General features: G+C 35.9%; 1 protein-coding gene across 2 annotated transcripts in view; it reads left to right on the top strand.

Moving 5' to 3' along the window:
• COL14A1 (collagen type XIV alpha 1 chain) overlaps positions 1–12,012 on the top strand; it is a 202,529-nt gene that overhangs the window by 130,949 nt on the left and 59,568 nt on the right. For both annotated transcript variants that reach the window (XM_069465431.1, XM_069465432.1), the window contains 2 exons: positions 5,634–5,711; positions 8,693–8,779. In XM_069465431.1, coding sequence (XP_069321532.1) covers positions 5,634–5,711; positions 8,693–8,779 — 165 coding nt within the window. The remainder of the gene's footprint in view (positions 1–5,633; positions 5,712–8,692; positions 8,780–12,012) is intronic.

The raw sequence follows: 12,012 nt of genomic DNA, 5'->3' as shown, positions 1-12,012 counted from the left end.
TTTGGAGTATTATTTAATCATTTCAGTACAAGCCAAGAGAAGCCCCAATCTTCAGTTTGTAATTTAGAAATTATAGATTGCTAACCTAATCTTGATATACATCTGTACTCCGATACCCCACAAAAGGGAATGTGTATTGTGCATATTTCAGATCATTTTAGGAAGAATAATTATTTTATGAGAGAGATTAGTAGCTTACACATCCATATTCCCTGCCAAATTCAGCAGTGATTCAATAAATGCCAGATGGTGGAAGATTCTCAAGATTCAGTCTTTAAAAAATATATATTCTTTTTAAAACATAGTTGAGTGGAAGATAGATTAATGGATTTAGACATACAGTAACTACTGTATATAAATTACTCACATTCTCAATATAATCAACTGGTGTTGAGCAATGTGAGATTTTATAGGCAGTGACAGTCCCTAGTGTGACTAAACTAATAAGCAGGCTTAACTTAGCCCTCAAAACACATGTGAAAAGAAACTTAACAACTGTGCCTCTCCTTCCTAATCATTTTTCTCCCAAGAAGTTTCTTCTACCTTTTCTGATACCCAGTGAGATTATTTCAGAAAGGTTTTGAGCTGCTGGTGAAGGATTATGTTTCTTAGTGTCTTTCTTCTACCTTTTCAAATCTAATACTTAGGTAATTATCCAATTGGCATTTATTTAGCCCTCTGCTGTTCAAATAAAAGAAGTATGAGTTATGCCATGGAGTTATCTATCATTCTATTCATTGATTTGAAGCTTTTATGTAGAAATCAATAATAGACTAGTTGATGACAATACAAAAACAAGTGTTAAATTACCCAAAAAATTAGTGTATTTTCACATGAATGATCTCTTTTAATCCTTAAAATGATAATGGTAGTTAATATTTATAGTATGCCTACTATGGGCTAGGTAGTGTGGACTTTTCTGAAATTATTTCATTTAATCTTCTGATAACCCTATAAAGAGATACTTACATAGTCCCTACTCTATCTATGCAGAAACTGAGACTTGAAGAAGTTAAGGAGGGGTCCCCTTTCAAAACGTGTGGAAAGTGAGATGAGAGACTGTACTTGACTTCTGTAAGATCATGTGCTTTCCGTTCTAGTGCTTTCTTCCACGATTATTATAGACCTAAAGGCAGAGAAGAGAGTCTGGTCTTTACCGGTGACCATATGCCCTGTCTGTTCATTGACAGGTTCAAAGACTCAACCATTATTTGAATTACAACCTTGAAAGTAAACATGGTCAAACCTTACCCCACGAAGTATGTCTGTACCTAAGCATTCTAATTACTACCAAGTACACCAGCTGTTAATTTTCATTTCCTAATATAGTTAGTGCCTTCATAATTTCCCTTAAATTCAATAAACTGATTGAGAACAAGTAAAAACACTCAGTTCAATAGCTGATGAGTGGCAAAAACTCAATAAATCTTAGCTGAGTGATGGAGTCAATAAAAGATAGACATCAAATTAAAAACAGAAAATGGGGCATAGGTCCTCCGTGCTCTTTCTATAGTATTCTTGTGCAATGTAAAGCTCTTTAAATATTTGTATAAATTAAGGTACAACTTGACTTCAAATTAATTAATTAATTATTTATTTATTTTTTTTTTTTGAGACAGAGTCTCACTCTGTTGCCCAGGCTAGAGTGAGTGCCGTGGCGTCAGCCTAGCTCACAGCAACCTCAAACTCCTGGGCTCAAGCGATCCTCCTGTCTCAGCCTCCCGAGTAGCTGGGACTACAGGCATGCGCCACCATGCCCGGCTAATTTTTTCTATATATATATTTTAGCTGTCCATATAATTTCTTTCTATTTTTAGTAGAGATGGGGTCTCGCTCTTGCTCAGGCTGGTCTCGAACTCCTGAGCTCAAACGATCCACCCACCTCGGCCTCCCAGAGTGCTAGGATTACAGGCGTGAGCCACCGCGCCCGGCCGACTTCAAATTATTAACTTACTATATTATGTTAGAAAAAAATTGGAGAATAAAATCTGGTACTGAGTGGAAAGTAGAGCCAGGGATACATTTTAATTCCCATTCACAGATCAAAATGACTCAACTGCTGAGAAATATTTTAATCTGATTTTCATGTTAACATTTGACCCCAATGACTTGCCTTTTGTGCTACACCCAGACAAAAATGTCCAAAAATGAAAAATGAGCATTTGTAATTGGCTAAGTATTCCCTTGAAAGAGATTGTAAAAAGGGAAAGTAAGAGGTTATGTGTCTCTCCCTCTTTTTTTTTTTTTTTTTCTGCACAGATGTATCTTTTATAATGTTTAATTAGTTACAAAGAAGAAAGTTACAAAAGTAAAGAAGGGCTGCTTCTTGCGTTAGTTGCCTAAAGTATGATGTATTCTGAGCCACATTGTCTTGCATTTTAAGGCTCTCGAATATGAGATCTTTTCACTTACTATCTCTGTACTGTCTCCTGAAAAATTTATGCAATTATATATGTCATTGCTTTTGGTATAAAAGCTGGAGATATTTTTTTCTCTTTAAATCAATCCCCAGAAATGTGTCTTAGAAAAGAAGTCCCTAAATAAAAGCTGAGGAATCTAAACTATTATGAATGCAAAACAATTATGAATAAATTTGTTGTACTGAAAGAAAAAGCTGCTGACATCATCTAACTTGCAAAAGAAAAGTCGGCCCACGTAACATTCCTGAAATGATAGTATTGGCTTCATTCAGCACTCAGTAGGCATTTAACCCCTTGAATAAATAAACTGAGCTCATGAGAGTCCAATAACTCACTATTGCAGAAGTCTAACCAAAGGTTTGTATATAAACATTAGACTTATAGGTGATTAGGTGGTGAATGTTTATTTGAAAAACTTCAAGAAATCCTAGTGCTTACTGGGGCTAGTGAAAGGCCTTTGCTTTAAGTAAGTCTTTCCATTCACGAAAATGTTTTTGCACTGAGGGCACTATTCAGAAATGGAAAATTTCTTAATGGATGACTGATTTGCAGACTTAGCTGGGTCTATCCAATGCTGTCATAATGGGACCCATTTAATAAATGTCCCCAGACAAAATGGTATTGTAATGTTAGGCTGGCCTATCTGCATTTTAAACATTAGACTGAAGATCTATTGATTGGAAACTAAACCATAAGAAAATGAGGTGTGCTGTTCAAATATCAACCAGAACTAAGCTTTAAAGATGTGGTTAAATTATTTAAAGATTTTTTTTAATCCCAGGTCCTATTCTACAGAATGGACATTACTATCCTCATACCTCGTAGTGGTGATCTGAGGATTAAACAATATATGGGAAAGTGTTCTGGATAGTGCCTGGCACATAGATTTTCCACAAATGTTGGTTGCTATTGTTGTTACTTGCTAAGATTTTTCTCAATCAAAACATTAAATGGATAATATTGTGGAAACAAACTACTATTATATTTCTGCCCTCAAGTCTGTCACTTTCCTTTTGATTCTACTTTTTTGGCCTCTATGTTATATTTTTTAAAATTCAATTATGAAAAGGCTGTGCATAGAACATTAAAATAATATTTATTAGTAGTAACAACTATGTTCCAGGTACTGTTCTAAATATTTTCTCCATACTAACTTATTTAATCTTCACAACCACATGAATAGCTACTAAATATTTACAGATGAAGGAACTGAGACTCCAAGACATTAATTAATTTGTTCAAAATAACTCAACTGGCTGGGCATGGTGGGTCACACCTGTAATCCCAGTATTTTGGGAGGCTGAAGTGAGAGGATCGATTGAGGCCAAGAATTTGAGATCAACCTGGACAACATAGTGAGACCCTATCTCCTCAAAAAATAAAAAAATTAGCCAGGCATGGTGGTGTATGCCTATAGTCCCAGCTATTCGGGAAGCTGAGGCAGGAGAATCACTTGAGCCCAGGAGTTTGAGATTGCAGTGAGCTATGCTTGCACCACTGCACTCCAGCCTGGGCAACAGAGTGAGACCCTGTCTCCAAAAAAACAAACAAACAACAACAACAAATAAATAAATAAACTCAGCCTGTCAGTGAAGAAGTCAGGAACTACAGCTGGAAGTCCACAGTCTCTACATCCCTATGCTTCTTGAAATATTTGTTGCTGTTGTTATTTATAAAAATCAGCTAGCTGTAGTGTACTTTTTAAAATGTTTTAAATTTAACAACTTATTTTTTTTGTTGGTCATAATTTTATTGTATAGTTGCCCTGCACAGACTCAGGCACTACACCCTTGGGTGGAGGGGAGGGGGACCTTAAAGCATCTAGAAAAAAAACAGAGAGCCATGCACATGTTTCTGCAAACAGCCCAATAGATGTATGTAGTCTATAGGATCAAGAAAATAAGATACGTTGACTCATAAATTTTCTTTCAAAATTCAAGGATTATTTTATTGGTCAGTTGAAATGAATGTTGGCAATAAGGCACAGTTATTCTTGAATATGACTGAAAGCCTGATTTCATTCTTTTTACTATCAGAATAGGTTCTTTTGTGATACTGCATGCATTTTTAATAACCTTTCTCAATAGTACTAACTACTTGGGCATTCTCATTTTCATCTAGAAGACTCTTGGCAAGAAATGGGTAGCACTCTCTGGGAGAAAATAAGGCGCTAATAGTTTCCAGCCTTTGCTGAAAACATCACTTACTGAAGAAAGGTTGCAGTTAAAATGAAAAGAGTTTCATCCTTCTCTGAGCTCTGTAATTTATGACACTCTTAATATTTGAAAATAATAGAGGAAGAAATATATTAGAAATGATTGGGTCATTAAGCTAGGGTTAGCCTTGAATGGTGTTATAATAATGTTTCTGTATATTTCAACATGTACATTGAGTTATCACCAACATCTCTGAGTGGAACAAGACTGCCTAAGGAGCAAGATTGTCTAAATATTTATAGCATGATCAATGGCTTAAACAGACATATATTTAGCTCACATTCTCACAGTACCAAATGTAAATCTGTAATGGCACTTACCATGTTGTATCCATATTTATGTGCCTGTCTCTTGCTCCCTGTAAGTTTTTCTGGAACAGGACTATGATTTTTGAAAGTTTTGCATCCTAAAAGTGCACATAGTATGTGGCTTATGTTATGCACTGAAGAAAAAATTTGCTGAGTGTGTGCATAAAGGAATGAAGTAAGAATTAATCCAGCAAGCCTTCCTAAATGCTTATTATATGCCACATATTATGATAGGTGACACAAAGATGAGTGTTTCCCTGTCTCTTGAAGAGTCTAAGGAGGAGATAATATAAATAATTGCATTGTAGAGTAGCAGGTGTGCTATGAAAGAGACATATGGAGTGTTGTGTGATTACGGAGGCATTTGGGAGTAGCTGAGGTGGGCTTTACGGGGGAAGCCTTAGCAGAGGAGCTAAGCTTACTCTTTAGGTAGAGGTGGGAAGGGGAGGTTGTGATAAGAAGAGAGTTTGGATGGTGAAAGGAGTAATTATAGACAAAATCTTAGATCACTACATGCTTGAGGAACAAAATTAGTTTGTTATTATTGGAGTTACTTTCTGATTTACTTACTGTAATGTGTTATAAAAGTGTTGGTGTTCTATTATGTAATATGTAATGTGAAATCATTATAATTATAAGGACAATTTATGTATCTTTTATTAAATGACAATTTTCTTTTTAAATTGTAGTTCCAGTTACAGATGTTTGATATTGTTTGCTCCACATCATGGGCCAATAAAGACAAATGCTGTGAACTTCCAGGCCTGGTAAGAATTCTTTCATCTCTATTGAAATTTTTAAAAATTATATTTAATTTTCTCTGAAAATGAGATGCTATTCTTCAACACTCATATCATACTTAGATAGTTCATTGTGATGATAATTAAAATTAGGAAGAGGTTAAGAAGGAGGAGTGCCTGAAATGGACAAGGTTTCATATGTGTAACATATGATCACATATGGTGTGAATTGCACAATTCAGGGGGTGGCATGTACACATAGTCCAGAATGTCCCCAAATTTCATGCTTCACAAAGCCCTTGGTATCTCAACATTTTTTATGGTACCATTAGGACAAAAGAAATACCTTACTGTTCCATTAATGAAATAAATAGGTCCAAATATCTTACTATTCACATCCCAACAATTCAGTAGCCATATTAAAAAAAAAAAACACCTAAATTTGAAAGAAAAAAAATGATGCTTTTATTTTACTTTCAAATTACCACAATTCCTTACTAATGGGATGTGTGTGCCTACTGGGCCATGCAGCTTTTCTCGTATCTTGGAATCAGGTTGGGCATCACCGTCCTCACTTCTTCTTCCACATTGCTTTTTCCGATGGTACTTGCCTTTCATCATAGCAGCTATATTTTCAAATACAGGACATCATCCCAAAAAAATATTTCAAAATCTAATGTTGAAACTATGAACTAACTCAAGCTAGCTGTTCACATGAAGTCCAATGGGTGATGGATATTGCTGTGTTTTTCTTAAATTTTTAAGATATTCACAGGATTCCTGTGAGTTCGATATGGTACCCCAGGGCATCTTGGTATACAATTTTGGAACTGTAGCCATAATCTATATAAACTGCATATGATGCTCCTAGAAATCTTAGCATGTTTTTGTCATTTATACCAAGTGTGATTTATGAGGGTACACCTGTATATATAAAAACAGAAAAATAGACTCATAGCTTAGAATTCTTAGGGCAAGTAGGCTGGCATGGGTGACCCTGTCATGGTTGGACAGTAGCCATGTCTTTTTTTTTTTTTTTTTTTTTTTTGAGACAGAGTCTCACTCTGTTGCCCGGGCTAGAGTGAGTGCCGTGGCGTCAGCCTAGCTCACAGCAACCTCAAACTCCTGGGCTTAAGCGATCCTACTGCCTCAGCCTCCCGAGCAGCTGGGACTACAGGCATGAGCCACCATGCCCGGCTAATTTTTTTGTATATATATATTTTAGTTGGCCAGATAATTTCTTTCTATTTTTAGTAGAGACGGGGTCTCACTCTTGCTCAGGCTGGTCTCGAACTCCTGACCTCGAGCGATCCACCCGCCTCGGCCTCCCAGAGTGCTAGGATTACAGGCGTGAGCCACTGCGCCCGGCCAGTAGCCATGTCTTAATAATTAAACCCGGAGAATGAGCGTAGGGAAGCCCTTCATGAAGTCTGTGAGATTTGACTTTACAAGACTTTACACCAGATCACAACATCTATTGCAGGCATTAAATTCATGGCAGACTGTGTTTGAGAAGGAATTAATTTACTCTTTCTTTATCAAAATAAGTTTCTAGTAAACTCTGGTGATAAATGAAATCAGAGACACCTTGATATTATGCTTAAGTGCAGGTAGATTGGAAATTGGAAGGAGAGACACTCAGAATCCTTTGTTGTATCAAGCAAAGATGTGATCACCACTTTTCCCAGGAAGGACTGGAGCCTTTCTCATTGCTTTTCCTTTCACTTCTCTCACTGAAGTGACATAAATTCCATAGTGGGAAGACACGAGTAGAGACACTGCCCGCAGCAATGACAAAACCGTCGCTGAGTCTCTGGTCACAGGTGGCCCTGTGTCAGTCATATTTTGAGGTCTTTCAGAATACTTAAGTTTGTATTTCTGTCTGGCCAGATGTCAGGCCAGATGTGTTAGCAGGCAGTTTGAACTGAAATCTTTGATCTCTTCTCAGACTTTTGGCTAAGATCAAGTGAACTGAAATCTTGGACTATTGTCCAACACTTAGAGAAAAGTATATACAGTATACACAGGCCTCTTGCTCAGTATTTTGGGGGGTTTGTGTTGTGAACATTTCAGAGACTCAGATTATTTTAAATTTAGTGAGTTAACTATTATCTGTGCTCTATTTAGCTCTAGCTTTACTTTCCCCCAAAGTCTTAAATAATGAGGTTCGTTTTCTCTCTATCCAAAGGGATTGATGGACTCTCTGAAGTTCTGTAATGTCTTATCCCAGTGCTGAGTTCATTTTGGCTGCTGCTGCACTTGGGATATTTATGAATTATTCAATAGCTGTTAGCAGGTGCTCTGTCTTTCTCTACATTCCAGTAACTCATTCAGATGCATTCAGCCTTCCATTAATAATCTAGCTGGTAATGTCACATGACAATAAAATTCCCCAAGAGAAAAGAAAAATGTTCTCCTGTTCCAAAGTCTTAGATCAACACCATGATGTTTTTCTTATTTTCAACCACAGAACATAACCAGTTGTTGAAATTGTCACAGGGAATTGCTGATTTATTTAAACATTGTTTTTATTTTGTTTTTTTGTTTTTGGGGCTTTTTTTTTTTTTTTTGGCTTTGTATTAGTATAGATGCAGTTGTTTTGATAGAACATTCCAACAAGTTTTCTTTTTTGCTTCAAAACAGAAAAAATATTGTAGCATAAACAACATTTTTAGGACCTTTAGTTCACACAGCACTGTTACTCCAACTGAATTAAATAGTAACCAGGATTTTTTTGTACCCACTTCTGACTTTCTTTCCTCATCTGGATTTCTAAGCTAATTTTAGCAACATCCTTCAATAATAGTGATTATCAATGACTCACTAGGCATTCATCCATTTTCCGTTACAAAAAAAGATTTTGTAATTAGGAGTGAATACTCTCTGCCTTTCTAGACTAATAAACACTTAAAAATCTAAAAATGTCTTAAATCAAAGTATTTTCTTTGAGTCAAAGCATTTGTATAGACTGTCTTGTTAACGGCCATGCAATTTTTTTTTCTTTTCAGAGGGATGATGAGTCCTGCCCAGACCTTCCACATTCCTGCTCCTGTTCTGAAACCAATGAAGTGGCTCTGGGACCAGCAGGCCCACCAGTAAGTCTGGCCTAGTTTGGCCTTAAATTTTCTTTAATAATGTTAGTAACTATCACTTGTGTATCTAATATGTGCTGTCTACTGTAGTGAATGGCTGTTATTTGCCTAATCCTACAAGTAAACTGAGGCACAGAGACATTAAGTAACTTGGCTAAAGAGCGCAGCTTGGAGGAGCTGGGCTTCAAATCCAAGTTTCTGTGACTCCTAGAGACGATGCTCGTCGCCACTGTGCCATATGCTCTCTCATACTACATGTACATGTACATACTGGCATGTAGTCAACATCTGCCCTTTAATCCACTGTGGTTTTTCTGTGTGAATGTTTCAAACTGGGCCCTCTACTTGTACCTATAAGATTTGCACACCATTCTTTTGCTCATTCTGTATCAAAATTTATCTGTGAAGGGAAGATTTCTAATTCTCCAGGGAGAGTACTCCATCTGAGTATGAAGTTTTTCATTACAGAAAACTTCCCGTAGAACTTCCTACAGGGAAAAAAAAAAAGGAAGAAAGGAAGGAGGGAGGGAAAAAAAGAAGGAAGGAAAGAGAAACAGGAAGAGAGAAAAACATTTTTGTAAAATATGAATATGTGTAAATAATTACACTATCTTTGAATTTAACATGATAATTGTTTTGTGGTACATTTAAATGCTCATTTTATTTCTAACCTGCTAACCTGGGGTTATCAGTGTGTCTTTAAGATAAGACTGTTACAGCTGTTCTGTGGTCAGGAAATGGCAAATGTAGCAAGGAAGAAAGACAAAGGAAAAGGAGATGCAGGAGCAAATGAAGAAACCCAGACCTTGCAGGAGGAATATTCTCATGCCTGACTTGTCCTTGCACGTTGACTTGCCAGAGGCAGCCTGGCACCGTCAGCGTGTGCGCGGTAGACAGCCCGCACTGACAGCTGGCTTGCAGCGTGGGAGTTCACTCCACGTTGGCTTCACCAACTTAACTTTCCTTCATTTGTGTACTGTATTTCCTGAGCTGAACAATAAGGCAGCAAACCTGCTGAATGTATCTGAAATATATTCCAGAAGTTTCTCCTTTATCTCTGGCCCAAAGAACATTGTTTTAAGCTCTGGACGTAGAACTCAGTTTTTTGTTTTTTTTTTTTTTTTTTTTTAAACAAAAACTCTTTGTCCCAAAGAATCAGGTGTGGAGCAATGAATGGTAGAAGCATTAAATTTAAATCGTATGACCAGGTGAGTCACTGAACCACTGTGAACTTCCATTTCCTCATGTATAAAATAGTACCCCCCCCTTTTACTAGTATTGTGAGGAATACATGAGATAATATTTAATGCTTTAAGATAGTAGTTAACGCTTTAAGTACTATATACATTATAAAACTTTAATTAAATGTAAAGTGATGTGTTTAGCTTAATCTGGGAATTGAAAACAGATTTATTTTCAACTCTGTTCCATATTCTCCTTCAGGCTCCAGAATAATAAAAAGCAACATTATATGCTATGCTTTGGTTTATCAAAGTGTTGTTTATATCAGGATCACCGGGGATGCTTGTTAAAAATGCAGAATCTCTGACATAGCAGGGTAGGAATCAAGAATGATTAGGTACACTAAGACATGAAAAGGACTAGATGCTTTTCTCTCACAATATTAGAGGTTCATTGACTTATGGCCAAAGTTTGTTCACCACACATATGAATATGTCACTGATGGTCTCAAAGAAAGTCTGCATGTATTTTCATGAATAAGCCTTCAAACCCAGTGGAAGGCAATAATTAGGGACTAGGTTCTGAGCATGCTCACAAAGGTCTACTTGAGTAGGTTTTGGAGGTAGAGCTGACTTGACCTGTGTTACTCACAGATGGTTTTATTTCCCTTGTTTTCTTTGCCAAAATTAAAAATATATACATTTTAATAACATTTTAAATAAATTCATGTTTAATTATGAAACATTTCAAATATAGAAAAGATTATAAAAACTACAATTTAGGGTGGTGATGCTATTGTGTATACTAGTATATATTATTACCGAGAGAGATAGTTTAAGATCTTCCACTCCATTTGTCAATTTGTCAAAGTCTCTTCGTAATTTTGCATTATATATCCTAAGACTATGTTAAAATGTCCAAAAATTTAGAGCAGTAATCTTCTTATTGACTTGCTATGTGAATCATTGTGGACTAGAACCATTTAACTTCAGTAATGCTTTTTTCCTCAAGTCTAATTGGTCTAATATTAATATAGTTTCAATATTTGTATTTTGGATTCATTTTCTGGTACATATATTTTTTCATCCATTTAGTTACATTTCCATGTCTTATTTTAGAAATTTGTCTTCAAATAGCACATGACTAGATTTTGCTCTTAACTTGTTTTTACAATTTTTCTATTTGTAGGTTAGTCCATTCTGTTGTTTATGATAATTGACCTATTTGGATTTATATCCACAGCCTTAATTTTTGCTTTCTAGTTTTTTCTTAATTCCTTAATTTTTGCTTTTTTATTTGTTCCGTGTGTGTATGTCTGTCTGTGTGTGTGTGTGTGTGTGTGTGTGTATCATGCTTGGTTGAAATTTTATTTATTTATTTATTTTTGTTTTCACTTTTTGCTTTTATTTTCATTCTCTTCTTTTCCTCTCCACTAGTTTGAAAACTATACTTTATAGCTGATCTGTTAATAGTTAACCTCTTTAAATCTTCCTGGTAATTTGTATCACCTTTTCTTTGTCATACTTTCAAAACAATTTTTCTCTAAATATATTAAATATAGCTTATATTTTTATGTGATTGTTTTCAAAATTTGCAATGTATGTGGTTCTGATTCTGCCATTTGTTTTTCTGCTGATTTTACTCATGGTAACTTGTCTCCACATTTTTTTTAGTGTGTACGTGTGTGTGTGTGTGAGTGTGTGTGTCTGTTTGAGTTTATATTACTTGGAACTTTTTCTTTGGGAATATTTTGAGCTTATGTTCCTTCAGAGAATGTCTATGTCTGCTCTGCTAAGCTCCTGAGTGTATAATCAACTCCACTTTAAAGATTTGGCTGGAGTTTTGTTTTGATCCTCTTGGGTAGTGAAAATTTTGGTCCCCAGATTATATGAGAATCAGTTCCTAGGTAGTATTGCTCAGGGAGAAATTATATACTGCACCCATAGCTAAAGTAAAAGAACATTTTGGTCATCCACCTGATAGTGGGCTCATTTAGAATGTAGCCTTTCAAGTTTTTCAGTTTTAAAGAATGGTTCATATTTAACCCTTCCGTC

Source organism: Eulemur rufifrons, chromosome 3 (genome assembly GCF_041146395.1).
Source record: "Eulemur rufifrons isolate Redbay chromosome 3, OSU_ERuf_1, whole genome shotgun sequence".
NCBI lineage: Eukaryota > Metazoa > Chordata > Mammalia > Primates > Lemuridae > Eulemur > Eulemur rufifrons.
Note: the sequence above shows the minus strand (reverse complement) of the source record. Positions and strands in the feature narration are given on the sequence as shown.